General features: G+C 47.6%; 1 protein-coding gene across 1 annotated transcript in view; it reads right to left on the bottom strand.

Annotated features, from left to right (window-relative positions):
- The window catches only part of GPC1 (glypican 1), a 109,976-nt gene that overhangs the window by 14,322 nt on the left and 67,888 nt on the right, over positions 1-27,766 (bottom strand). The window contains exon 3 of the mRNA XM_088530221.1: positions 2,047-2,438. Within this exon, the coding sequence (XP_088386347.1) occupies positions 2,047-2,438 (392 nt within the window). The remainder of the gene's footprint in view (positions 1-2,046; positions 2,439-27,766) is intronic.

Genomic DNA, 27,766 nt, shown 5'->3' with positions numbered 1-27,766 from the left:
CTACTAAAGGACATGGAGACCAGGAATGATCCTGACGTCTTTGTCTAATCAACTTGCTGGAAAAGTAGAGTGTGTTTAGAGAAACATTATTTCCTGTATGTATCCAGCACGCTCATTTAACTACTAAATACATTTTAAAATTCCATTTCGATGCCTTTTTAATTAGATTTCCATCCAAATGTAGCTTGATGCACCATGTGTTTGAAAATCAGTCATATGGTAAATAAGAAAGTTGCTGTTTACCATACAATAACATAAAAGTTTTAAAAATAAGTCCAATATGTACAATAAGCCACAGCAGGACTTAAATAAAAGTGATCTGATAGACAACCTTCATTAGTAAAACAAAATACAGAGTTTAGTGAAAAACTCATAATGAATAAAGAAAATCCAGTGTATTCAGTTTCAAAATCAAATGAGAATCGGCCTTCTTTAAGGACACTAACTTAGAAAAAAAATACAAACCACTGTTAAAATGGATGATTTAACTGTTTCTGGCATATGTAAAAGGCATTCATTTACATCCACACTACTTCAGAGGAGGTAAGCAATGGAGAATCACAAAAAGAAAGATTGTTCTAATAATTCATGTTCTGACAGACGAGAAAAATTCGTTTTGCGGTGCCTCCCCCTGCCACGCTTTGAACAGAGAGCACTATTTCTTTTTCTGGGAAAGTCCCTGACCGGGGACTTGCATAATTTGGGGAAGTGTCTTAATGCAAGCAATAGCTAGCAAGATCAGCTTGGATATCCCTCTTGATCACTCTGCCTCTCTCTGGGGGTTTTTGCTTTTGGTTTCTCAGGTGTTTATCTCCCAGGCCCTGCAATTTGTTGTCTCAGTTGGGCTTCGTCTCCCACTGCTGACCTGGGCCAGCAGGCAGCAGGACCAGCCTAAGGTCTTCCCCTGCTCCCACAACACCCTGAGCTGCTACAAACGCTATTTTGGGGCAGCTGCCAATGCCCCAATGAAAGGAAGGACTCTGAACAAAAGTGGGATGCTCCTTCCCTCGTGCCCCAATATTAAAACTACAGAGCACCAAAGCTGGTGATTTATTTCCCCATGTCCATTCTAGGGCTTTCCCCCAGGCTTCCTCACCAAACTATTCAGCACCGACCCACGAGACGTTCAGCTCAAAGAGTTATTTTTAAAGAACGCTGCCAGCCAACAGGAGCACTTAGTCTCAGCCTCTGATCTTAGCAAAAGCCTTACAAGCTTCTCCTGATGTCATAAATATAAAGCAACATGGAAAACGACAAAAATCAAAGCTCTGCTTGCGGCTCTTGCTCAGACTGAAGGAGGTGCTTGACGAGTGCTCGAGAAGACTGGGACTAGGGGCGGCTTCTCCCTTTACAGTTCACACAACATCCACTGGATCAGTAAGAGGTGCGAAGGAAGGGAACAAATAACCCAGCTTTGAGATGAACTTGTCATCAGGATGCACACGAGAAAAATTCATACCCGTGCACTGACAAAGACTTTTTGCTGAAAACCCCTCAAAACGCCACGCTTAGCTTTCACGGATCCTGGCCAGACACTAATGCCTCTACGTCCTGTGGGTGACACTGCACGGGACAGATCCCTTTGCCACCTCCTGAAGCTCATCTCGCTGCAGGTAAGGCCGGCCCCAGGCGGTTCCGCGGGCCCTGCAGCACAGCACCATCGCGGAGGCAACGCGGCTGGCTGGATTTAGAGGCACGTCACCTTCCCTGCTGGGAAAGGGCTGCGAATCTGGGCAAGTGACAAAGCGACTTTACAGGCTGGGTGACTGACATCTCCTTGGCACTCTGCCGCAGTGGTTAAAATGAGGAGAGGTCTGATTTGTGGTGGGTTGTAGCTCACGACTCCTACACTCTCTGTGTTTGCAATAGCCCTGGCTGGCTGTTCCTTTCTGCTGACGGGTGACCCTCAAGCAGTCCTTTATGAAACTGAAAAACACCTCATGATGAAAACCTAAGGCAAATAAAATCCCCCCTTCTCCCAACCAAAAGCAGTTGATTGACTCGGGCTAATTTGAGAGTGACAGGCCAGGAAGAACATAGACCTACCTGAGAGACCTTTCTGACCACGTCGCTGCCCACAAGAAAGCCCTGGGCGTAGGAGCGCGCGGCAATGAAGGCTCGGGTGGCCTTCACCTTCAGGTCCCTGGGGACCTCCCCGAAGGGTTTGTGCTGCTCCGCATGTTTCACCATGCAGTCCAGGTACTCATCCGTGATGTGGTACTGGGGATTCATCAGCTTGAAGAGCCGCTCCAGCAAGCGCGTCCAGAACTCATTGAGGGCCTCTTCCAAGTTGATGTTGGAGCCCCTGTAATAGCGGCGTAGCTCACTGTACAAATCCTTGAAGACCTTCATGTTTTGCATGTACAATTCCCCATACATGGTTGGGAAAGCCTCATAAAGGGCCTTTTCCGATTTGTTCAGCAAATCCTGGAAATAACCTGGAGAGAGAGAGAAAAGGAGGAAGTGATATATCAACTGGACAAGCAGGAACCTACTGGGTTGCATTTTCTGGCAGCACAACTAAGTGCCCTGTAAAAGACGGGCGCTAGCACAGCTTTTTCTCCAAACAACCTTACCTAACCTCTCTGTTCTGACCAAGAAAATTCAAGGAAAATCCACTGCATATCCATCAGGGATAAGCTGATGGAGGAGATCTTCCCCTTTCCAACCCCTGCAGGTATCTGCATCCTTCCTGCCTCCTTCGGGATGGCAAAGAGGGGACCCCGCTGTGGGACTGGCCCCACTTCCCTTACCGATGGGTGGAAATGACTTTAACCATGATTCAAATCAGGCTGAAGAAAAATGACTGAATTGATCATTTTCTCTTTGGTCACATTTGTACTTTTAGGGCCTTTATGAAGCAAATTTGATTATATTATTCCTTAAATTGCTAAATTGCTATTATTTTTTATTTGTGATGTAGGGTTGGTCGGAGAGTGTTACTCAATTAAAATGCATTAAAGATGACAGAACATGTAGTTAGTTATATAAATTACCATAAGCGTGCTAGAAATGTTTTGACAAATGCACATGTTGCATGGACAAAGCTGTATTAAACTAAGTATTTTCAGCGAGGCAACGGAAATGACTACAGTTAAATGCAGCCCCCAGAGCTTTAGAGCCAGTTAAGCTCATTTTCACAGGTCTTATTTTCTTTCACAGGTTAGAAGAGCCATACCAGCTTTCCTGGTTGCTAATTCCTCGTTCTATGATGCATGTCCTTTGTTCAAAAGATTGGAAACTTACACATACAGATTTGGTCATACATTTTCTGGACTTCTACTAAAAAAAAGGCATTTTCTCAGCTCCCACTGGCCTCAGACATTTCACATTAGAGACTCACTAGCAGAGAGCTCTTCCCGCTGAGCCAGGACTGGGCTCCTGCTCTTTCTGGCGGGTCTTGCGGAGCCGGCGAGCCAGGGTCGGGCTGCCCAGCGGTGCCCAAGGCTGGCAGGGCCTTTCCTGCAGCCCTAAACTCAGGCAAATCAGCCTCCCTTTCCCTGGGCAGTGAAGGGCTCTGCTTCCCACACCACCCATTTCTCCCTGAAACTTCACCTTTCACACTGGAGCTGCAAAACCACTCAAAAGAGTATCACAAAATGGGAGTTTATTTATTTATTTATTACTATTTTATGTTATTTTATGATTTCTGCTCACTTCCAGGCTCAGAAACAACTCAACCGGCTTTGCTCAAATGAAACTTGCCTTTTAACAGAGGCCAGCGCTGAGAAATGTCTGCCTCAAATATGAAAGGGCCGGGAAGTTATGAGCAAAAGGCAGGTTTTCACAAGGGAGCCGAGCCTGCAAGCTTGGCCACTGCTTCTCCTGCTCCTGCAGCAACGGGGAAGGTCGCTTACCGGGGAATTAAGGAACCCACAACCCTTGCAATTCAGAGAGCTTGCAGATCCCCACCATTCCCCCGTTCACAGCTTCCCAGGGTTCACAGCTCATATTTTCACAGTTTCGACATTTTCACAACTCTGGATTCAAACTGGGAAGCTGTGAACAGCGAGGCAGGCACTGGTAGTTTCTCCCTGCAAAGATGGCAGGTTTTTCAGCCCTTCCTCCCCATCTTCCAGCATAAAGTACTATTTTTCAAGCTCTTTGGTACCATTTGCTCACTCAACATCTGGCACACACTGGGGTTTCCTCAGCTATCAGCACGACGGAGGGGAAATGGGTGTAGGGAGAGATGAAGAGGTCACTGAAGAAAAAGCATCCAAATGGCTCCTCATCTGGGCATATAGAAGGTTTGGGTTTCTTCAAAACACCCTGAATTTCAAACACATACTAAAAACAAATGTCAGAATTGAAGAAACGTGACTGAATCATATTAGATCTGAATATTCCTAGTATCAATATTACTGTATACAAGGCCACCATTCACCCGGGCTCGCAGCTGCGATGGGAGGCCCAGCAAAACGTGCTTGCCATTAACACCACTATCGTGTCCAGAACACTGGGCTAAAGGAGGGAGAAAAATAAGGTGACACTACGATGTCCTGCATACCAGCAAGAGCAGGGAAAGGAACAGGCCGGGGACATTCGCTGGAGCCCACAGAGCCCCTGTGCAGGCTCTGCCGCGCGGCAGCGGCGAGCGCGGAGACACGGGGTTTTCCTGGGCTGCCTTCCCGTTCAACAGGCTGCTCATCCCAGTGCTGACGGGCTTCTCCCGTCGGTTTTCGTACTCTCCTGGCAGGCTAATATTAGAAGAGAATAGTTCAGCAGTATATTTAAGCCATTAAAATCCAAAGCTAATGCTGTTCCTATCTATTTCATTCACTTCAGCAAGTATGGCGATATTTTATTTATAAAATTGTTATTACTCATTATTAATTTAACTGCTAACCATGCCCATGCTGGAAAGCCGGTAGGAGCGCGATGGCGGCGACAGGCCGCGGCCTGCACCTTGGTGGCCACGGTGGAAGGCAGCGAGCCCACGCGGCTCCGCTCCCCCGGCCAGCAGCTCTGCCCGTAAGCAGGGAAAAGGGGGGCATTCCCCTCTGGGCCTATCTGTCCCCTCACGATTTCCAGCTCCTTTGAAACAGCTCTTGTGTTGTCGCTCTTCCCTAGCCGGGTCCGCTCCGGACAACGCGGTGCCTCCCTGTACGCTCTGCATCGCCCTCATTCACAGTTTCCCTCTCGGAATTACAAGTGCCCTGCCTGGACCCGCGTCCAAACAACAGCAAGAACTACAAAGCTTTTAGGTAAAACAACTGCAAACTTTTAGGATTCATTATGGGTGAGGAGCATCTTTTCTTCACTGGAAATACCAGTTGTACCAACTGCCAGGATTCCATTTCCCTTTTTTTAGGAATGCCTCACAGACATTTATCTCCAACTGATACATCCCAAACTCTCTCCGCTGCTCCTCCCAACCAACAAGTCCCCAGACGTATGGTCAAGGAACACTGAATTTCACCCTATTTCTATTACTGCAGATTTCACCCTATTTCTATTACTGCAGCCTTCATGGTTACCTGCCACCCTTTTCTGCAGCGGAACCTTCTCCAGCTTTGTGTCATCAGTGAGTTTCATGGCCACATTTATTAGCATTTTTGCCACCTGAGAACCACCACGGGGATCTCCCCCAAACCCAACAGCTCTTCCTTCAACACAACATGTTGCTACCTCCCCTGAGTTACCTCTCACCTTCCAGTTCTTCTATTCGTTTCCATCTTCTTCAGCTTAATTAGCTACTCAAGGCATAGATGCAAATGCCTTTGAAGTCTCTTAAAATGAGATTAGTTGATAGAAAAGACACCACAGGAAGAGTGGTGAAAGCAGGTAGCTATATTGGATTTGACCTATTTTCTAGAATAGCTAGCTTTGGCTAAGAGCTGAAAATGGCTTAGCTTAAACTGTTTTTAGACTGTGATATACAGTAGACAGCTTGTTTCCTTTGTCATTAAAAAAAAGCTTTTGAGAAAATAAAGACTTTTTTTTCTGCAAAAGAAGGTAGCTGTGGCATGAAAATCTGATCAGGAACAAGGAAGTCCTAACTGAGAGGCAAGGAGAGAGACAGCAACTCCAGGCACTTAATAGAAAAGGGGCTCTTTTCCAGCCTGAATTTGGATAACATTTTCCTATTTTATAACACAAGCTTTGAGCCCATTTGGCACTGCTCCCAGTGGCAGGCAGAGAGGCAATTATTTGCACCTATTATTTTGCCTTTTCCTCCTCTGCTGTTTCTGTAGTTTGCCAAGATGATTTGCTCTTATTTAAGGGAAGAAGCCGGGCTCTCGATTCTGGAAATGAGGCTGGAGGAGACACTGCCTGGTTGGAAAGTGCCCCGGGGAGAAGAGCTGACCCCTCTAAAGGAGGGGCAAACCTTGGACCTGCTGCTTGTCCTCCCGGAGGGCTGGAAAAGTGACAGGTCTGGGTGCCACAAGCACCGCCGTGGTGCCGCAGAAGGACATAGGGAGGAAACCACTTCAGACTTGGCTGTTTCCATGCATGTCCCGCAGAGCAGACAAAGACTCCCTAAATACAATTTAACGCAGTAATTCTGCGACGTTACAGGCCAAGGCCTGTGCCGGGGCTGCAGCGGGACAGGTGCCGGAGCATCCTTGCGTCCCCGGGTGCAAACGCTGCTGCATTCCCTGCGCCGGGCGGAAAAACCGCAGGGGGCAAGTGGTGAGCACCTGTTGGGAAAGCGATCCCAGGCGCCACCCAACACCCTCCGCGATCCCGGGATATGGAATGCCAGGAACCGTTCTGCAGCTGGCATCCCAACCATTTGCCTGGCCCGCTCCGCTGTTGTTCAGACCTTTAATTCCCTTTTCAGGGAGCTGGATCCGTGTGCTGCGCGGCCACTGCTGGCCTCTTGCAACGGGCCTCCTATTTAACGTGCTTCCAAGGAAAAGGATTTCCCTCCTTTGGTTTTACCCTAAATACTATGAGCAACAGCCCTTCTAGCGTGGGAAATGCCACATATTCACCCCGTTTGCTTTCTTTAAAGACCTCTATTAGAGCTCCATCTCTTTGCTAAGCTAGATTGTCACATCTATAAAAAGCAACTGCATTATTTCACTGTCTAGGCTGAATCGTCAAATTATTTTCCCCACATGTACCCTGGGGATCCGAACCTGCAAGGGATTTTAACCAGGACTCCTCGTAAATAGGTTTGTGCTCTGCCTGCAGACTTGCAGAAATGAGCTGTCCCAGTAGGCTCCAGTCAAGCTGATTTCACAGCAACGGCTTTAGGTGAGGAGGATTGGGAAGGGCGACTGGGATCCATCAATGCCTGACCCAGGACCTCGTCTCCATCCAGGGGACCTTTTGGATAACAGAAATTACACGAGAGAGTTTTTCCCCCAAAGCTTGTCTGTGTTTTAGGGCAAGGTGACAAGCACCATGGACACCCTGATGGGAACAGGAAGGGTGTAAGAGTAATTGTGAGCACTGCCTGTGCCCTTCCAGGGCTACTCAACAACATCTGCAGGGCTCTATATTTCTTTAACTTTAAAATAAACTCAAAAGCATTGTATGATACTGAGGGTTGCTGGCAGTTATAAAAAGTGTGATGTACGGGCTGGATAAATGCACACTATATATCAGAATGGCAAGGGTATTTTTCACTCCAGAAAGAAAAGCGTTCCTCTGCTCCTGGCAAAATACACAAGCGGTTGTAAATCTCATGGTCGCAGCGGAGGGACGTGGCCAAGGTAACCTTGCAGAGCACGTCCTGCGCACGCGGCTGCCGGGCTCGTGCAAGGGACACGCGTGACACACACGAGGGACGCGTCACCCACGCAGCTCCTCAGCTTAGCAGGTCCCTGTGCAGGGCTGTCACTTGTTCCCATTCGCAGAGAGACGTATGCAGCCGAGCGTCCTTGTAGCATGTTTTTTCAAGAACATAACTCCTTATATTTAAGTCTTCAAAAGCTGCAGGCTCCATACCATGCTAGAGGGCTGGAACTCACTTACTTAGGATATTTATCTTTTTCACTACTGTTGCTCTCCACTGAGCGGCCCCTAGACAAACTATTTATTGTTGGGTTAATGAGATCATTTAAATCTGTGCTTGCCACTGCATTTTCGCAGTATAGAGTATCTAAGACACCTGGTCTTTGGACATCTGAATATCTTGGATATTTAAGACACATGAGCTTTCCCAAAGGAACAAGGAGGATAGAATTTACCAGCTGTGGGATAATATGCCGGAGAGCCAAGTTCCCATGTTATTACTGCAGAAGTTTATCTACACAAACCACTTAATCTCTAGGCTTTCCTCTTTCAATGCTATCAGAAAGGCATCTCGTCCCCTCGGAAAATTTACTTGTTTATGACAGTCCCATCTATAGAACCAGTATAAAATGGCAAAACAGGCAAAACTGAGAGAAGACATATTGTTAACAGACAATTGAACACATGCAAATATATATATATGAACCATATGTAGCCAGAAAGAGTTAAGAATGCTAAGAATACATGCATATCCAATGATATGTATGTTTATTATTTTAATGTTATTTATAATGTGTAAATCAATATCAGTCGGTACTTTATTATAGCTGAAATACAGATGTAATATATCCAGCTATCTGAAACATTATTAAGACCTCACAACAAGCCTTCAAAACATTAGGAAATGTTGGAAGGAGAAACACGATGTTCGCTCAGCCCTGGCGTACATGGGGATTACAGCAGACATAAACACATGGCATCTTTTCCACCAGAGGAAGGGAAATGTGTCCTCTTCCCAAATTTTAGGTCCTTGCTTAAAAAGAGACGAACTCTACCAGTTCTTAAGGAAGAACTCGAATTCCCTGGCAGATATTACAGCCCCAAGTTTATCTTCCCCTGCATTAAAGTCATCCAACTGCCCCTAATGTTCCACCTGTTCTTATCGAAGGAAAAAAATAAATGTAGATTGTAGATCAGCTCAAATCTAGAGCAAAACAAAATCCTGAGCCACCACAACCAGTGGGCACCTAGAAAGGTAACTGTGCTACCACTGAATTACAATTGCCTGATTTTGCTGCATTTCACTGAGATCACAAAAGAAAGAAGACTCTGCCCAGTGTTCAGGCCTTTCTCACTTATGTCCAAGTAGATTTTCTAATGGGCATAAACGGGATCTAAAACATATTTGTGTTTGTTTGTGGAATATACCCATATGCCACAAATTAACGGGCCAATTTATTACTTGGGTAGAAGTCCTTGAAGGAAAATCACATGAGGACTGTGACCAGCGTGGAAAATCCTCTGCAGAAAACTATTTGCTTTGGAAAACTGCATGCTGGCAGAAACGACGGTTCAGTCTAAACTACTGCTTGGAAAATCACCACCCTCGGCCGCTCCTTGACACAGTTGTTTGCAGAGGAGAGACAACAACTCTCCTGACCGTGTGGCTTCCCGTACAGCCCGCCAGATCCCCCGGATCTACGAACATTAAACCTCAGCTGAGCCTCGCTGCGAGGAATTGCACTTTTTAGTGCAATTAGTTAGCAAAGAGTGTGGGAGAAGGCGGGATATGTCTTTGGTCTCCCATCCTAATCCCACCTTCAGGTGCATGTGTAATACAAGGATTTATGATTTATGCGCCTTGAGCACAAACCACTCCTTGCACCAAACGGTACCAAACTGCGGGCCGCGATGTGCCCAGGGCCTCGCGCCCGCCCCAGCTCCCCGCCGGACACGTCGGGGCCTGGAAACGTCCGTGCCCTCCATGGGCTGTCACCGGGTTTGCAGAACACACATCTAGATGGGTGTTTGAGAACATACTAGCTGAGAACTGGCCTGCTAACCGTGGCCTGACTGCTGCTATGTTTAAAAAAGAGAGAAAATGGAAACTACAGACACTCCTTTTAAAAAATGCGTGTAAAATCACTAAAAAAGGCCTCTGCCTACCCTGAGATGCTAGGCCTGGTACTCTCCTCCTGCCGAAGCTGGGGTTTCTGCTGCCATTGCAGCATCTCTGGCTCAGGCCCAGGATTTGAGGATGGGAGGAATGGATGCTTGTCGAAAGCAGGTTCTTGATCCACTTCCACTAGCTTACACCTCGATTTTTCTTTCCTTTTTTTGGCATGTCAGAATTTCATCCCTAGTACATTGCAGCAGTGAATGAGATGTGAGTAATAAATTCTGATCTCTTCCAAATGTTCTCCTATGAACTTAGGTTGATATCCTCATTAACCAGTGAGATGAATGCACTTAGCCACTCGCGCTCAATACAGAGTGAAGAGCAGAGAAGAGACTCTACAGGGACAACGAAGAGGCCACAGTCACTGGCCTTTTCTGTCAACATGAGCTGTTGGGGGCAATCAGGGAAAGCTTGGGTCTGGCACCATTTAAAACAAACAAGAAGAAATATTATTTCAAATAGCAAAGTTACAGAAAGCCCCCTCCCTTTCATAAAATGTCCTGGATGCAAAGGACTGAAATAGATGCAGGAGACAGATTAGAAAGAAGGGCAGTATATAAGACCTGAAAGTCTTCTCTGCATACATGTGAATCCAGGTGCGTACACCTACATCTCCCACAACATATATATCACTCTATGTCTGGCACCAGCACGGCCAGGACAGTAAGAAATGCAGCTCAACTTGCCTGCTTCAGGCAATATATAACGAAACAATTTGAGCAGGGCCCAGTTAGAGCTTTCTGTTACTGGGAACCATCATACACACTCACATTTCCACACTTGTCCGAGGGCGTGATTTGACAACTCGCCTTTGATTCCCATAGGACGCTCCACAGGGGTTGAGATCAATCACAGAATCATATAAATGACCCAAGTACTGCAGAAGCTTCAGTGGGAACCTCCACCTTCCTTAAGATGAAAGTCGCTTGTGTGTGAAATACAACCCCCTGGAAAACCAGACTTTATTAGTTCTCGTGCTCACAGAAAAACTTGCACTGTACAGTAAAAAAGAATAATATAAAAAAATTGTCCTAAAATATTGGCAGAATGGACCTGCATTTCCAGAAGCTAAAATAAGTCCAAACAAGAAAGAGAAGCCAAATAGCTGCAACTTTTTATTGCAGATTATTATTTATTAGAGATTTCTTGAATAGATGCCCCTAGGAACTGTTGTACCAATTCATCCGCAATGAGAACAGAAATGCTTTCCCTAAAGGACTGCCTTAGAGTGAAATAATCTGTAGCAATATCAAAGGACACCACGGCTGTGATGATTTTTTTTTCTTTTTTTCTTTTTCTTAACTAAAGCAGTACTGCTTCTTCATGTCCAGCCTTTGGGCAGGAATTATTACCCTCTTCCTGACAACTTCTCATTCCACAAGCTGCATGGAGAAGCTCCTTGAATTCAAGCAGCTGAGGAGAAAAGTGCCCTGCATGTGCCCGAAAACCCATCAGCAGAAGGACGAGGCGTCAGCGTCCGATGGGGGGCACAGCCCCCAGCCTGACAAGTTGGGCCGTGGCCTCCTGGCCACCGAGACCAGCCCTGCCAGCGTGAGCCAGGTAAACAGGACACGCGCTACCAAAAGCCGAGTCTGCTCTTTGCAGCTTGACTCCCAACTGCATCACTGAGAGCTTTAACTAAATCTAATTAACGTGTTTAGCCCGTAGCACTTCTATCATTTTGGCTTGCTCTAATAAGCACTCCTTTTCCTAATCCTTTTAAAAGAGGCTGCTGGAAAGGCTTGCCCAAGCCGGCACTCAGAGCACGACGCCCAAGGGTCGCTATTGCAGGCAAAGCTATTGGATGTTCATTAGCAGGGTGACAACGAGCAGGGCTGCAAGCACAGCACTGGGGTCTCCCAAGAGCACTGAGCTCTCGCTGGCTTTGGATGGGACTTGAGCGGATTTCTGAAATACCTCCACAGCAGAAGACTTGGGGGATAACGACACTGATCTTGGTCTTCAACCAGCCCTCCTCCCAAATGCAGTCAAGCTACTGTACTCCTTCCGTGCCCTACAGCGAGCTTACGTGGGTGAGATCTGCATTTTTCCAGCTTTTGCCATTGCCTCCTTGAAGCGCACGTTGGACCTCGTATACTTGAGCTTCCTCTGCTCAGCGCTTTGCTTCATGTCAACACGAGACGACAAAAATCCACTCATAAAGCTAAAAATAAAACACCCTGTTAGAATAAGATCAACTGCATACACTGAATTGCTTTCTAAAGTTGCATTGCATCTGCCCTGTATTTTCATGTTTGCCTTCAATTACTTTTCCTCAGCAATTCAGAGGCCATTAGAGTAACTACATGTCACCATATACAAAACCACTATTTACTGCACAAGAAAGAGCGCACAACACAACAGGTTGCCACATTCATAGCTCTTATAAGATGCACAAATCTGCTTTTTATGGCTCAGAAGCTGCCACCGAGGCCACAGGAAACTGCAGATCCTGCCACTCCTGCGCGTGGCAGCTCCCTGTGCACAGAGGTTGCGCTGGGACAGCCCCAGCACCCACAGGACCAAGAGCCCAGTTGCCACAAGACCAATGCCACCCGGTTGGGTAATATCTGTTTTACAGGCAGAACCACAGAAAACCAAACCCATCAGCATGGCAGAAGCAAAGGCCCTTTGGACGCTCAGTGTTAACCATGACTATAGGCAAGACTCTTAGATCTGATGAAGGCAGAGGCTTCAACCACTTTGAGCAACGCCAACCAGCATCACCCTAATGCCCGCTACTGCAGCAGGTACCACAACAACGAGGGATAACTGCAGCTTGCACCATTTTCTGCCTTTTTTTCTCCCTCGAAAACCAGCTTCTCCTGAACAAGTCTGTGGCAAATGGATGAAGAACATGCAGGGGAAATCTAGGTCCGGAGGGTTCACTGCAATTTTGAGCCACCTGCTGCTGTGGAGGATTTGATTCTCCAATAATTTCACACTACATAAAAACTGAATCTGGGATAATTTAGGTAGGCTATTGAGCACTGCATATCTTATCCATAAACAACTCAAATCAGTAATTGCTTTTACTTAAATATATGCATGTTTTAGAGATTTCATAATGGACTATCCCAGGGGAAGGAGAAAGATATTGGAAAGAGCTGGTTTCAGCAAACAAGAAATGTTACAAATTGTAGCAAAATTAGATGACACTGACTTTCCACACCAAAAAGCAAATAAAAATTCTGCAGGCACCAAATATACGGGCTTCTTCATTTTAATCCAGTCTCTAGGATTTCCACTTGCTTGTGTTTGAAAACTACCAATTCATTGCAACACTGAATTTTCTGATTACTTCATCGTGCTTTTTTAGGAAGAGAAAGCTATGGATTCCAACACTGCACATGCAACCATGACTTTTGAAACCGGTATTCACATTTTTAATAGGCTTTTCTTTTGGTATTAATTATCAGCTATCAATTATTAGAAGTCAGCAGCACAACGGTCAGGATGCATCAAGTTGGGCAGCCACTGCCCTGCTGCTCTGAGCACCGCAAGGACACGTTTGCCCACAAACACCAGTCTGGTGGCAACGTTTTCCCTGGCCTGCACCCCTTTCTGTACAACTTTTAGGACTGGGGCCTGTATATATATATTTTCCTGTTGCTTTTCCTTTGCCCACATGCTCAGGGACACGTTGGCAGCCCTGCTGCTTAGCGGGATTATTTGTTCAGCATTTCTGTGTGTCAGATCTCAGCAACGGGGGGAAGAGCTCTTCAGCTGCAAGCAGGAGAGAGAAGGGATCCCTCGTGGCTCAAAGATAATTGATTGCTTTCATAAAGCACGAGAAAACAGATACCAAAGTGCCCCATGAAAATTTGTTATAGAGGTAAGATCAGCAGAATCCACAAACCATGCTGTCCTCCCAATTTGCTCCACACCGGAATCCATAGCTCCACGCCTGCTATAGATGCAGGGTAGCAGAGCAATGCTGAACGCTGCAGGAGGAGCTGAGCAGATAACGGAGCTACGAGTCGCGTGGCCCAGACCTGGCCTGGCTATCAGCAGCGACACACGTGGCACCTTCTGCCCTGGCATTCCTGCCAAACGGCCACCCCTCGCATGCCCAGCCGTGCGACCGGGGGTGGCTGCCCCTCCGTGACAAATACGGGACACTCGGTGCAGGGTTTGCAGCATGCTGCCTGGGCAAGCAAGGATGCAAACCGGGCCTCTTCACCTCTGGTTTACGAATATGTGGAAAACTCATGGAGCTGGTGCGCCTGGACATGCATTTTGCTCCCGGTTGCTGCCAGCCCTGGTGACCCCACAAAATACAGCCTGTCTGCCAGCGGAGGCCGGGCAGGGACACGGCTGGTGGCGGCAGTTGGAGGCACCTTGCAAGGGCAGCACCTGCACGGCATGGAAAGGGCTGGTGCATTAATCGGCAGGAGCGGGCCGGGGGCCGCGCCGTGGGGAAAAGGCCGGCGCTGACGATGGCAAACAAAAACGCTCGCTCCCAAACTCCCGCGCACGGGAAGCAGCCCGTAATGAGCACTTGTCAGCAGAAGAGGGAAAAGTGTTTCCCCGGCGGCTCCCGGGGAGGAGCGGCCGAGCAGCGGGAGACGTGTCAGCTCGCTGCCTCTCCCAGGCTCTCTGCCCCAAGGTTAGCAATCCTTGCAAGCCTCCCTTCCACCGGGAACACATGAAAATCCCCGCCGAAGGCTGCTCCTCTGGATCTTTGTGTTTTCATTACTGAAAGCGAAAAAATGCATCTCCTACCAAATTTGCTGTTGACTTCTGGCGGGGCCCAGTTAACCTCTCTTGGCTTAAAAACACACTGAATTAATTTCAGCCAAGCAAACAGAGACAATAAAAGAGACATGAGAGAGCTTATTCTGTATTAGTTTATCTAAAAGAAAAGAAAACTCCCTGCCACTTGAAGACACCCTCCCTTTCCCAGCAGAGCTTTTTTAAACAGCCCCAGCAGGAAAGTGTCCAGGCCATCACTGCTAAATTTATTACTATTTTATTAATCAGCAGACAACTGGATACCCCAAAACCTGCAAGAAAGAGCACATTGGCAGAGGCAGGGCGGGGAGGCATTTTTAGGCAGGAAAGGAGAAAAACAGGATGAAGGCCATAGTTTTGCTCCAAGGCTGAAAATAAGAAGAGAAGCTGGAATAAGATGGGAGAGGCAGATGGGAGAGTGAATGGGGAGGGAGGGCGAGATGCACCAAAGACAACAGGAGATAAGGTGAAGTAAAATGAGGGAGAAAAAGCGGGATTTAGCTGCTTGAGCTGGGTGCTACTCTAAGAGCAGAAAAATGTAAGAAGCTGCCAAAATCACAGCATCTCTTTTTCTATTGTACCGTACTGCTCATGTGCATTTCCCTGTCTGGAATAATCATCCTGGGCATAAGGTTTAATTATCTAAGAAAGACACAGCAAATTGTTATTTAAAATATGCAAAGAAAGAGTTAGCCAGCACCACTCAACCTGCAGCACGTTCCTCAGGCAGAAATCTCTTCTAGTTTTAAGTGATTAAAAAACTGTAAAAGTCTGGCCCCTAATTTGCAGAAATAACAAATGAAATGCCTTAAAATTGGTAGTTTGGTAGATTAACTTATCAAAGCCCGGTCTGTTGGTGTCCACGTCTGACAATGCTTTGATCTTGTTTATCTTAGAAAATGTTTCATGGACGAACTTCATTGATTATCTTCAAACTGTGACAGATTTTATTCTATCAGCAACCCAGTAGTTTTCCAAGTGAGGCTCTTCTTTAAAGTGCAAATTAAGAAACAGAAAAGAGAAGAAAGTGTAGACTAGTTTGAAGGAGCAGCTGGATGTCAACAGAGGTCAGCGCTTTAGCTTTTATTTCTTAACTATATATGTGCAAATGACCTAATGCAACTCAAAACTGAAAGCTATGACCAAGAGAGGGATACCAGACAACTACGATGTTCTGGCTTTGTGAGCAATGTGTGATGAAACCGTCCACATCAACGCTGATCACGGGGACAGTTTTGTGGAGGAGGAGATATGTGCTAGAGGAAAGAAGTCCTTTCTGGAAAGCAGGTGCCACAGCATAGCAAAGCAAGGGGTGCTTTGCTATAATATATATAATAACGGCTTGCACAGCCAGGGAAACACTCCGCATCGGGCCACCAGCTGGTACTTGGCTGCTGTTGCCTTTATGTCCTTGTCATTGCACCCACCACCACGCTGCTCCTGCACGAAGCTGCTGACCCAGAAGGTCCCCAGGGGCCGGGCGCGAGCCCGCTCGCACCAGGGCAACTCCGTCCGAATCCGTGTGCTCCGACGGCGGCGAGCAGCCAGCCTGGCTCCTTGAACCAGCCCCAACACCGCAGAGAGATTAAATCTGTATTTTAACAAGATTATGATGGTTTCCTAGGCGATCCAACGCACACAAACACTGGAACTAACAAAACATCCCATGAAGACCTATCGCTGCAGTTCCCACACGCTGCGAAGTATGACTTGCCCTAGGGGAGCTCGGCGTGGAAGATGAGAGCATTTCAAGCGACTTAGCCCTGAAAAAATGGGCTGGAGACTGCAAGTCTGAGCAGTGGGAACATGTTAGAGACCGTACAGCTGACATACCATCTCCTGCCTTTTTGAGTACGCTACTTTGCCTGCGAGCCAAGGTTTTGCCCCAACGTCAGGGAAACTTGCTCACAGATGAGAAATCGAGACAATTTACCTACGTACATCACTCTTGTGAGCAACACAGGCACCTGCACCTGAGGTCTTTCCTTATGGCTTTTTGAGAGGTCTGACTAACTTTAGTTTTATTATTATTTATTATTTGTATTTTTGCACGTCAACTTTCATCTCCAAAAGCTAGAGTCAGCTTCAAACTATTAATCAAAAACATGTGTGGAGGTCTCCAAGGCCATGATGCCAGAAGCCAGCTGGCAGAGGCTGTTAAGGAAAGGAATCTGAATTTGTCCAGAGTGAAATTCAAAGCGGGTCTATTCTTTCAGAAAACTCAAACCGTTCCTTCAGCCCGGACTTTCCCTGAGCTGACTGAATGAGTTAAAAGGATCTGACTAGTGCCCTTGTGTCAGAAGTGACAAGTCTCCTATAAGCTGGACCCTGGTGGCCTTCGGCTCAAGCGGCAGCCCGTGTCCCCGGAGTGCAGGACTGGCCGAGCCCTTCCCCACACGGACACGCTCCCGCTCCACAGCAGCGAGGAGGCCACGGCCTGCAGCACCACCGGTATCTCAAGCCACCTCATCGCTGTGGATTAGCAGTCTTTAGGCACTGGGTGCACTGAACAAGCCTCGTCTGCAGGAATATCCAAGAAAATCTGCCCGTAGTTCGCTTGGATGGAAAACTCTCAGTTCCTGTATTATGAATCACCTACCAACAACTGGGGCCTGTGGTTCCTGACATGCAGGAAGGCCCCAGGGACTCGGGCGGTGCACGGCCTGCGACGCGGTCCTTCCCCGCGGATACAAGAGCAGACGGACACCTGCAAAGCCCAACGGGGAGCCCCTGTGTCGCAGCAGTGGAGCTGCCAGTCCCCACGGAGGACAGCCCAGCCCGGCTTACAAGGGATTCAAAACCCTCGTGGGGTTGTGGTGGGCTCCATTCCCGCGCTCATCCTACTTGGTGCCCAGTCTTGCACGGGCGGTAACCGTAAGCTGCTGATGAAGAATTTACATGGCTTTGTTAGAGGAGGCTGCTCATCAGTTTAATGGCCCCGCTCAGTTTTCTTGACAAACCTCAGGAGATGTCTCCTCCTTCCCCTAGCTGGCCTAATCTATGAGGTCCTACACTGGACAGTCCTTTTCTTCCCTCTAGAGCTGACAGCAGCGACACACTGCATATCCATGGATGAAATCAATATGTTGCAGAGAGATTGCAATGTCTTCCAGAGCAGAAAAACCTAAACCACCACCAGCTCACCCCAACCAAGCCCCATAGGGCTGCCACCACCCTGGCTGCTTCCAAACGCCTTTTGGAGCACACCATTGCCAGCACCTACAAACACTGGTGCTGCTCTTGGTTGCTCCCCGTCGTTCGGATCAGCATTTCCACCCCATCCCCTGCTATATTCCCACTAGGGCCTTTAAGGCCAAGGAGTGTCTCTCTGTCCCACATCTATCCAGCCCCTGCTATGTATGAAACGAAACCTCTAGGCACTATACAAACATATATTTATACATATAACAGGCACTTCTTTAATCCTGTTGTTACAGAGTCTCTTAGCAACAGAAGGAACATTTACTTAATTATATTTATTTTCTCTGGATGATTTTTGTTTTTTATCTGCGTGCTTGCGTTCTGTAGCCAACGGTGCCAAGAAATGCTAGAAATCCACTTCTTCTGTCACCCACCTCGTCAGCCCCTCTTTGCCCTCCCAAACACCCTCGTTGTCTCCCAGCTCCGTGCGTGGTGTAATGCCCGTGGTCTTTACAGACCTATCCACGACGTGCTCAGCCTGCCAAAGCCAAGGGCAGCTCCATGAGCTCCGTGCAAGGGGATACACTGCCCTGCAATACGTTAGCTGCTTGTGTTGGACGTTTTGGTGATGGTCTCGACAACCAAAATTAAGTCCCTCCAAAAAGTCTACTTCCATTCACTTAACACAGAGCATTTACCACCTTGTTACATGGAAATCTTGGACAGAATCCACCTGGGGAAAATTAGCACGTGACGTTTTGCTGAGACAGACAGACATATATTCCAGGCTCGCTGATACCGCAGGGGCTGCCCCTGTCAATCTGGGCCCTTTTCTGTAAAAACAAAAACCTCAGACACCATCCGTCTTTTTCAGCTTGCAGCTGCCGATCCCATGCCCAGCTCCCTCGGCCAGATGGTGCACCTTCCTGGGGCACTACTGTGTTTTCAAGGCTGTTTTCGGAAAATCACGTTTTTTATTTGTTACCTATGCGTGCATCTGTCACGAAAAGTATAAATTTGGAGCTGGATAAAACTTAATAAATATTAGATCAGAGCACCGGAAATACTTAATGACTTTACCCTACCTGTAAAGGTACCTTTATTCAGCTTTAACTCCGCTACAGTTTCTCCATTAACACAGTCATGCGAGGCCACCTTACTGATAGTGCCTCGCTAGTCCTCAGCCCATAAATCACAAAAATCACAAACTTACTCCATACCCCAAAAACCTGCAAGCACAACTTGGCCAAGACGAGTTTTAGGGCAAAGGGCAGCAGGGAAATTACAGCTCCAGCACTGGCCTTAATGTTAAAGCTCAACAATTTCTGTGCAAATACTGCAGGATTTGGACATGTCAATACTTAATTTTTAGTTGTACCTGCAGGCAAAGTGCCAGGGTGTATTTTAAATGGGCTGTGGTTTTGGTGGCTTTTTGTTTGTTTCTTTGTTCGACATGCACACAGCTTTGAAGAGATAAGGAACCAGATAGTATTTGGGTTTTAGCAGTCTGGGATTGGGGCAAGTTTCATTATTTACACATTATCTAAATACACTGAGCTGACTAGAGCATCGTGGTAACCTCACAAAGAGCCTTCAGGTCAGGCTGCATAATTAAGGTACTAAGCATAAAGCTACTGAGTGAAAAAATAAAACTCTATTCTACTTAGTCTAATATAAGACACCTGTTGTAGGGGATTTATAAAATGCCCCTAAAGCAAATGATTCATAAGGCGAAGGCAAGAGATAGATGAGAAATAAAGAGAAATAAAGCCAGCCCCGCTCCTGTCGACTTGCCGATGAGCTGGGAGCGTCGCAGGTCCCGCTGCCCCGACACACCCGCCAGCTCCTTAAAAACAGGATGACTCAAAAATCCAACTACAAAAACATGTTTCATAAGAAATAATGTGCGATGGCAAGTTGCCTACGGCAACATTTAGTATTTTTTCTTCTGTCAGCAGGAAATTGGGAATTTGCTCCCTTGCCAGCTGAACACTGTCCGCACTGAGAGCCAAGGGCGCAGAGAGCTCCGTAATGGGCAGTAACGCTTCTTGGCCATTTCCATTACTTACTTTTCACATTCTTTAATGTAATTCAGCTTATGCACCAGACTTTTCTTCAGAACCCCCTCCCTCGCACCCAGTCGGCAAAACTAATTAAATCTAAACATTTAAAAAGCTTCTAGGGAGTGTAGCAGATGAGAAGGAAGGTTTAAACCTCAGGACTACTTCTGTACATGCAAGTGTTCCCATGTCAACCTAGATATTTTAATTTTCCGAAGATATTCACTTGAACATTTACTTTAACCAACATTTTCCATTCTCGAACGTTCAAAGCATTTTTTCTGTAATTAAACCCAAGCGATGCCACAGTGGGAACCACTTGGACGATGAGCTGCTCTACAAGTCAGTCTGTCGAGACGAATCAGTGTGTTATATATCAACTCAGAAAAACAAACCCTGTCCTCGTGGCAGAAGCCATTTGAATTGACAGTTGATCGGGGCTACTTCCTTCAGCACGATGCTCACCCTCCTCCAGGTGTGCTCACCTCTTTTTCAGGATAAATGTGAAAATCAGAAACGAGCCAAACTGTGCCTGAAGCTAAGTGCTGCTGAGCATCTGCAGGCTGCTGCACACACTCGAATGGCCTCGGAGGTGCTGGTATTTCCTACTGCCACCTTTACATGAGGCAGTATTAACCCAGTTGTAACAAAGGTCCTTAATGCAAAGCAAGAAAAGGAAAGAAATGGAAACGATATGGAAGAGAACATAATATGCTGAAGGAAACAAGCCACATGTAGCTAATTAGCTTTTTGGTTTTTGGGTCAAAAGGCAGAATCTGTTTGCGACTAGAGATCTAACTGGAAACGCTCTGAGGTAACAGAAGGGTTCCCGTTAACTTCAGGGAGCTTTGGGATCACATTCGGGGGGTCCAGAGCACTGCCCATGAGCATATGATGAAGGCAAATATACCCCACCATCGGTTCTTTAAATGTCGCCTTTCAAAAGGCTAGCAAATACCAAAATACAGGAGGAGGGTAATAAAAATGAGGGGATCTACTGAAGGCAAAATCAAGGTTAAAAAAAAAAGTGGACGAACAGAACATGAATGCTCTTAAGAGTGACTGTAATTTGGGGACAGGGGAAAACTCTCCGAAGCAGATAAAAGCTTGAGCCACGGCTTCAGGTTCCTAAAATTCAGCTATGGGCTTTCTGGCTTGCACTCAACCCTGTTCAAAAGTCTGGGTTGAGCCAAACAGGCAGGGAATTTGCTACTAATTGCCCATTTATCCAAGCACATCCATCTTGCTTTCATTACATTGTTTACATCTGCTCTTCATGCTTGCTCTTCTGATATTTCTCTGTTTCCACATGCAGATGAAGTGCAGGATAACAGGATGACACAACAACCCTGAGAGCGTTACCAATTTCTAATGCTCAAAACCTGTTTGCGCTTTGTTCCACTCAGGAGAGGTGACTTTGGGGTGGATCCTTATTTTATTTAATCTGTTTTTTCTTACTTGAAGTTTTCTCTTGACGTTGTAAACGGGATTTAAGGCATTCAGGTAATTAAACACTCATTAAACCATCTAATTAGTGCAGAAACCAAAGGCATGAGATTTTTATCTACTGCCTTAAGGCATGGGGTCTCCAGAGGGGAAAAAAAAAGTTGCTTTGACCCAGAGAACTGACATAAAAGCAGAGTTTCTAATAGAGTCTCAAACAAAATCTAGCTCCAATTGATGTCTTAGATTCGTAACATCTTCTGGGGTCACTAGCAGATGTTATTGCACAACATCAAAGTTAAACACTGAGCACAGAAAAAAATAAATATTATTTTGTACTAAGAAAGGGATTATCACATCATTGCTAAGTCTGTAAACTAAATAACTGACTTCTAATTGTAGCCCTCAGCATTAGAATCACTTATTTGCCGCCGACACGCAGGCCCGCACGCACTCTTGGCTGCAGACGGCGGGCAGGGTGGCAGCCCATCGAGTTGCTCCCCGCTGGTTCCTACCATCTTATCACACACACGCTGGTCGCAGCTCCCAGCAAGGAGGCCGCCGCGGTGAGACCTGCTGTATGGAGCCCCTGTCACAGGCAGAAGGGCCAAGCGCCCCAGCTTTGGCCACTTTTAAAGTTTGAAAGAGTGCCGGGCTTCTCCCCTCGTGGCCAAGAGGGTCTTATTGCCAGGCGCTTCTTCTCAACCTCATGCGAAAAGAGATGCTTTGATAGAACTGCAGACGCTGCATTTATCATCTGATATAAAAATCAACACATGACTGCTAAGTTATTATAACGAAGGACTTGTTCACCGGGATTACATTCATTACTGTAAGTGATTTATATCCCATAAATCATTTCCCTGGCTATTTACTTTAATTTTCCTTTGGCTGGCGGTGCTGCTCACTCTGTTCCTGCTATTTTGGAGATGAAAGTTCGGAACATCTCACATATGTACAACGCATAAATATTACAAGACAGGCTGAGAAAAGCTGCCCCGCTTGTCAAGTGCCTTTGGCTAAAGGAAAATTGGAGCTTCTTGTACCATCTGTGTGCACATCCACACCCTGCTTCCAATTGGGCCCGTGGAGCAGCAGCCCTGGGGCCAGAGCCCCCTGGCACGGAGCAGCTGACGGATTTTGGCACCGCGTGGTTGGATCAGGTGAGACTCCCTTGTTGTATGGCAGTAACCATCTCCAGAGCTTTATTTGGAGGCTGCAAATCTCAACGGAAAAATGCGATGCCCTGAAAACAACCTCCTGCCACATCATGTCCCCAAGCCAGAAGGGAGCAAGGAGCCTCTCCTGGATGGGTCTCACGTGTCCTTTACACCTGGCAAGTGGTGCCAAAAGGAGGAAAATCTGGGTGCTCTGATTAGCCCAGCAGAGCCTGAAGTTGTGGTAGAGCATTAGAAGAAGGAATCAGTGTCACATCGAATTTATGACCAAGCTACATTAACTGGGAAAGATACCTGCTAAGGCTGGAGGGGCAGAGTTTGTTGTGATGCAGAAGACGGGCTCAAATCGAGTGGAAAATAACGCCGGGGAAAGACACGTGGAAATGGAGTGGAAGAAAAGGCAAAAACACCCTCACATTCATAAAGCTTCATGGATCCATCAGCAGCGAAAGCCTGCAGCAATGTGGGGTCTATTGAATGTGCCAGGGCGACACAAACCCTGTTACTTAATGTGTGAGCACGAGCTCTCCTGCATGGGCAGCCCCACTTGGGAATGGGGCCATGCGACTTCAGTGTGTGCAAGGCCACTGCCAGCTTTGTGTTGCCTCATCTCCTCCCGCTCGGGATTTCAGGATACGCTTCACACATGCAGATACGAGGGAGCAGCGCAGAGCTGCATCCGCTCTGGCTGCGAAACCCGTGCTGGGACGAAAGGGCCATTCCCACACAGGGCAGAGAGAGGAGCTAGCGAAACAGGAGCCGCGTCTAGGAACGATCTGCAGAGCTTTTGCAGCTTGTCTTTCCGTGTCTTCGCTTTTCCTGGGAGCAGTTGGGATACAGGGGTCAGCGATGCCTCTCCAACAACCTGTCACACGGGGAAAGGAAGAGGGGCACACGTTCCTGTGGTCCCAAGCCACACATCCAGCCTTCCCGATCCTGGTCTTGTCGCCCAACGAGGCCTCCAGGGCAGAGCCCCGCTGGATGCCCGCAGCCATCGATGGCTGGAGGGAACTTCCAGCGGGAAAAATCCCAGCAGAGGCAAAATTTAAAATCTCTCAGCCCGGCACTTTTTTGCCAGAGAGTCAAATCCCGCAGGGCCGTAAGCACTGGTTTACGTTTACCCAAGACCCTTTCCAGACGCGTGGTTTGCTCCCAAAGCGGGTGCCCGCAGGCACAGGATGCCGCGTGTTTTCCACATTCCTCTCCCTTCCCAAATAAAACAACCTCCCTCCGCGCCGTGGGCGCTCGCTCAGCCCCGCGGGACCTCCGCGGTCCCCGCTGTTCTCCGCTGCTTTCAACAGGCCCCGGCCCCGCTGCGTGTGGCCACGGGGGCCGGTCCCGCTGTGCCCGGGTGACGTAACCAGGAGCTATTTCTCCAACGTCCAGCAACAGCTGCCTTCATCGGGCTGTGTCTCGACTGTATCACAATATTTCACCTATCTAGATTTTGTGAGTGAACAAAATCAGCGCTACTCCGTGTGCACCAAGGCCCACACTTCCCATTTCGCACGCCCAGCCTTCCTTCTCCATTCGCTACACTTGGTTTTTAGACAGACCCTTCTCTTCTATGTCAAGTTTAGCACATTACGCCCCAACAGGGAAGCACAGAGACATCAAATACAGTCACCAGGTGATGTCAGGGCGCAGCATGAGTGGGGAGTCCACCCGATGACCATGCTGAGCCAACTACAGGAATCAGCTTCCCCTTTCCAATGGGAAAGTTGCCTCCGGGCTACAAATCTGCTTCCACAAGAATGACTCCTGCCAAAACATAGTACAAATTCTCTTGAATTGTCGTCTTCTGGAGGGGTAGCTCTTATTTGTACACACACACTCGCTCCATCTGCTTAGCTGCAGGCACATTACGAATGCAGAAACAACCCAAAGAGCTTCCACTGCCGGCACAAGCAGCAAGGCAACTCCAGTGACAAGGTTTCCGAAAGCAAATGGTGCCAGGAGCAGAAATGAGCAGCTGACACATGAGGAGAATAGCCTGGAAATGAGAGGATGCCAAGGTCTCACTGAAGACACTCCTCACCTACAGAAGCGGAGCCTTCCAGAGAGCCCACAGGGCTTGGCAGAAGCAGTCGCTAACCAGGTGGTCTCCAGACTTAAAAATATAACTGAAAGTGGGGTCATAAATAGAGAAGGTTAGAGGAACAAGTGCCTTGATTTACATCTGATTCTAGAACTACAGTAAAGAGTAAATTACGTTTCACAAACTTAATGCTTATATTCCTGTTCTTCATAATATGCCCATTGATGTTTGGAAGAGAGAGGACGTGAACTTTGACGAGTGTGTATAAGCACAGACAAGCCTATTTTGTTTTCAAACTACTTGGGAGAAGCTACAGTTGGCAAAAGGGAGCTGCTGAGACCACACGGACACTATGGGAACGGTCCCACTGATCTCCAAGAGTCCCACCTGTGTAGACAGGCCCATGGGACTGCAAGTAGAAGGTTGTTGACCCTCGCTCCTTCTTGAGGAGATGATATGTGTGTGAAAGAAGACCTCAGAAGGCTTCTTCTATGGTAGCTTGCAGCCCTCTGTGCTCGTCCCACCAGGATGAGTAGCCTGGCTGCCGGGAGCCACGTGCCAAAGGCTCTGCGTGGCAGAAGGCCACGACTGCTTCTCCAAGGCCACCGCACGTCGATTCTCCTCCCTGAAGGCCCCTGCAATGGCAAAGGCTCTTTGGGAGAAGCAGAAAGGAGAACATGCCTGAGGTTATATCTGGTTGACCAAGCCTTCCTGGCTTGCTTTATTTTTGCTTCATCATCCAAAGCCTTCTCTGCTTTTGGAAAGTTGGAGCAAAACCAGGGCAGCTGGTATTCAGCTGGACCAGCCTAAAAATACGCCTTCGCCCCATATGCTTGGAGCAGAGATTTTTGCAGCTGTAGAAAACTAGTTAGATCAAAAGGCTGAATCTTCAGCTGAGCTTTGCTGCTGTCTGGTACCTTTGCCAATGTACACCAGCTGAAGAGCTGCTAGAAAACTGTTGAAATGCATGGCAGATGTGTTCAGTGATAGCCTATGAAATCAAAAATAACGTACCAAAACCTAATAAATCTAACAAATACATTTCATCCTGGTTTGGTATTTCCATACATGTGCATTAAAAATGAAGAATTTACTACATCCAGTGCATTTTTAAGAGGTTGCAATGAAGGACAATTGATTGAAAAAGCCCGAAAGCTGAATGTGCCCAAACACTTATGCTATCTGGTAAGACTTGGTTTAAAGGGAGAACTAAGCTCCTTTATTACACTGGCTTTATGATAAGATCACAACCTGCCTTTTTGTTAAAACTCAAGTCTGTACTGGGTCATACTAACAAAAACTCCAATCTTAATTCCAGTTCGAAAACTGTCACTTCTGAACCAAATTAAAACCTCATCTAACTGAAAACACAAAAATAAAGCACTTGAGAAACAGGCGATCTCCAAATGACTGGACAGAATATAAAATCAGAAACACGAAGCTTAAGCCTGTCTGCTGTAACTCCAGTTTGAGGACTGGGATGCAGGGGATTATTGACAGCTGCCTCGTACTCCACAGCCAGCTACAGCAGAAGAGAAATCAGGTAGAGCAGAATTATATCGTGTTCTTGGGCTGAAGGGAGAGAAGAAATAATGAGTGACAGGCATTTAGAAAGCTTAGCAGAGAAGAAGAGATAAAGACGGCCTGGCCAGAAAGAAAACGAACTGGAAGGTAGGGAAGGCAGAAATACTGACAGCATTAATATAGAGGCAGATGACAGGGGAGACAAGACAGACAGCGGTGGTGAAAGGTGGATTTATGTGTCACGCTTCTGGCACTATTCCGAAAAGTCTCTAAAGGCCCAAGCTCCAAAAGGGGCTCCATTAAATGCAAGAAACGTTCAGAGCTGCTCGTGCCACGCGAGCTGCCCCGGCTGCTGACTCCAACCACCTCCTCGGCTCCGCTCGCGGCGGGACAGCGCTTGGTCCCTGCTGCTTCTCGTGCCCAGCCCCGGCAGCGGCGGCGAACGCGCTCAGCGCCTGCAGCGCCTGCAGCGCCTGCAGCTCGCGGCTGCTTGGAGAAACGGACCTGCTGCTTGCAGGAGGGGACAGCACTGAACGCCAACCTTCCTGCTCCCGCTGCTCCCCTAACGTCGCAACGCACAGCAAATGTGTTCATGATTTTCAGAATGTGTTGTGCAATACATCTGAAAAGCCCACGAAAACATTAACAGTTGCCGGGGTCCCAAAGGATTCGAGGGAAACTTGGGCTCTTCCTCCCCACATCAAGAAGACCAGGAAGAAAGAAAACCCTTGCAACAAGAGCAGCTTCAAACATGACAGCAGCATTTCTGGGCTATTACGCCGGAACAGCATTTCTTTGTTAAAGCTAATGCCACAGACAGACACTGAATCCTTCCCCCCGACCCGAGTCCCCAGCGAGCCTGTCCGCTCCGCACCGCTGAAACGTGAGCCCCAGAGCTCTGCAGATGCTGGAAGCAGCTGCCAGACGAGCTCCAGGCGCCAAGCAAATGTTAGTTAAAAAAGAAAAATATTGTTCGCTATCCGCCGGTAGCACTGAATCATCGCTCCTGCAATCCCTCCCGGAGGCTCTGCGGAGCAGCCCTCACCTGCTCCGTGTTTCGTGCTCCTACACGGCACCCTCGGCAGCGCCTCTCCCCGTGCAAACTCGCCGGGGCTCTCTGGCTTCACGAGCAGAGCCGCGGGCCCCGGGGCACCCCGACCTGCCGCGCGACGCGGCTCCGTGGGGTCAGGCTGCCTTGTCACAGGGGCCACCCGGTGCCCTACGCGTCACAGCACTGCGCTCAGCACAACGGCTTCGCAGGGAGTCCACAGCCACAGCTCAAGGTGCATAATTAGTGATAAATAACTTCCTACCGTGGCCAGCACGTTTGCTCTTAATTAGCCTCTGCTCACACGGAGTGAATTTATGTTATTAAAAACCTCCGCAGAGGACAATCAATGCAGAGTTATGGCATGGAGTGCTACCAGGCAGCGAGCTACACTCGGATGCGTGTCCCGGAAATCTCCCAACGCCTCCAAAGGCCTGGATATCCACGGCATGAAGCACAAAGCTGAGGGGCATGTGCAGCTCCGTGATTTCTGCAGAATGCAGAGTGTGACCTTATTAAGACTTTTTAGTTCTTCTCGGTACTGAGGCAAAGCAATGAGTTTTGCTAAGTGAGGATTTAGAAAAGCGATCATAAAATTCTTGCTACTGGGACATGACCAAATGGAAAAAAAAATAGCTATTTCACATGCTTGGGAAGAAAATCCTTTCAGACAGTGAAGGCAAATAAAGATTATCTAAATCAAATGCAGAAAAAAACATCAGAGTCCTTGTA

The sequence above is a fragment of the Tinamus guttatus genome, unplaced genomic scaffold, assembly GCF_059628265.1.
Source record: "Tinamus guttatus ecotype Peru unplaced genomic scaffold, ASM5962826v1 Tinamus_guttatus_pri_ptg000364l, whole genome shotgun sequence".
NCBI classification, from domain to species: Eukaryota; Metazoa; Chordata; class Aves; order Tinamiformes; family Tinamidae; genus Tinamus; species Tinamus guttatus.
The sequence above is the reverse complement of the archived record's forward strand: the minus strand, read 5'-3'. Positions and strand labels throughout refer to the sequence as shown.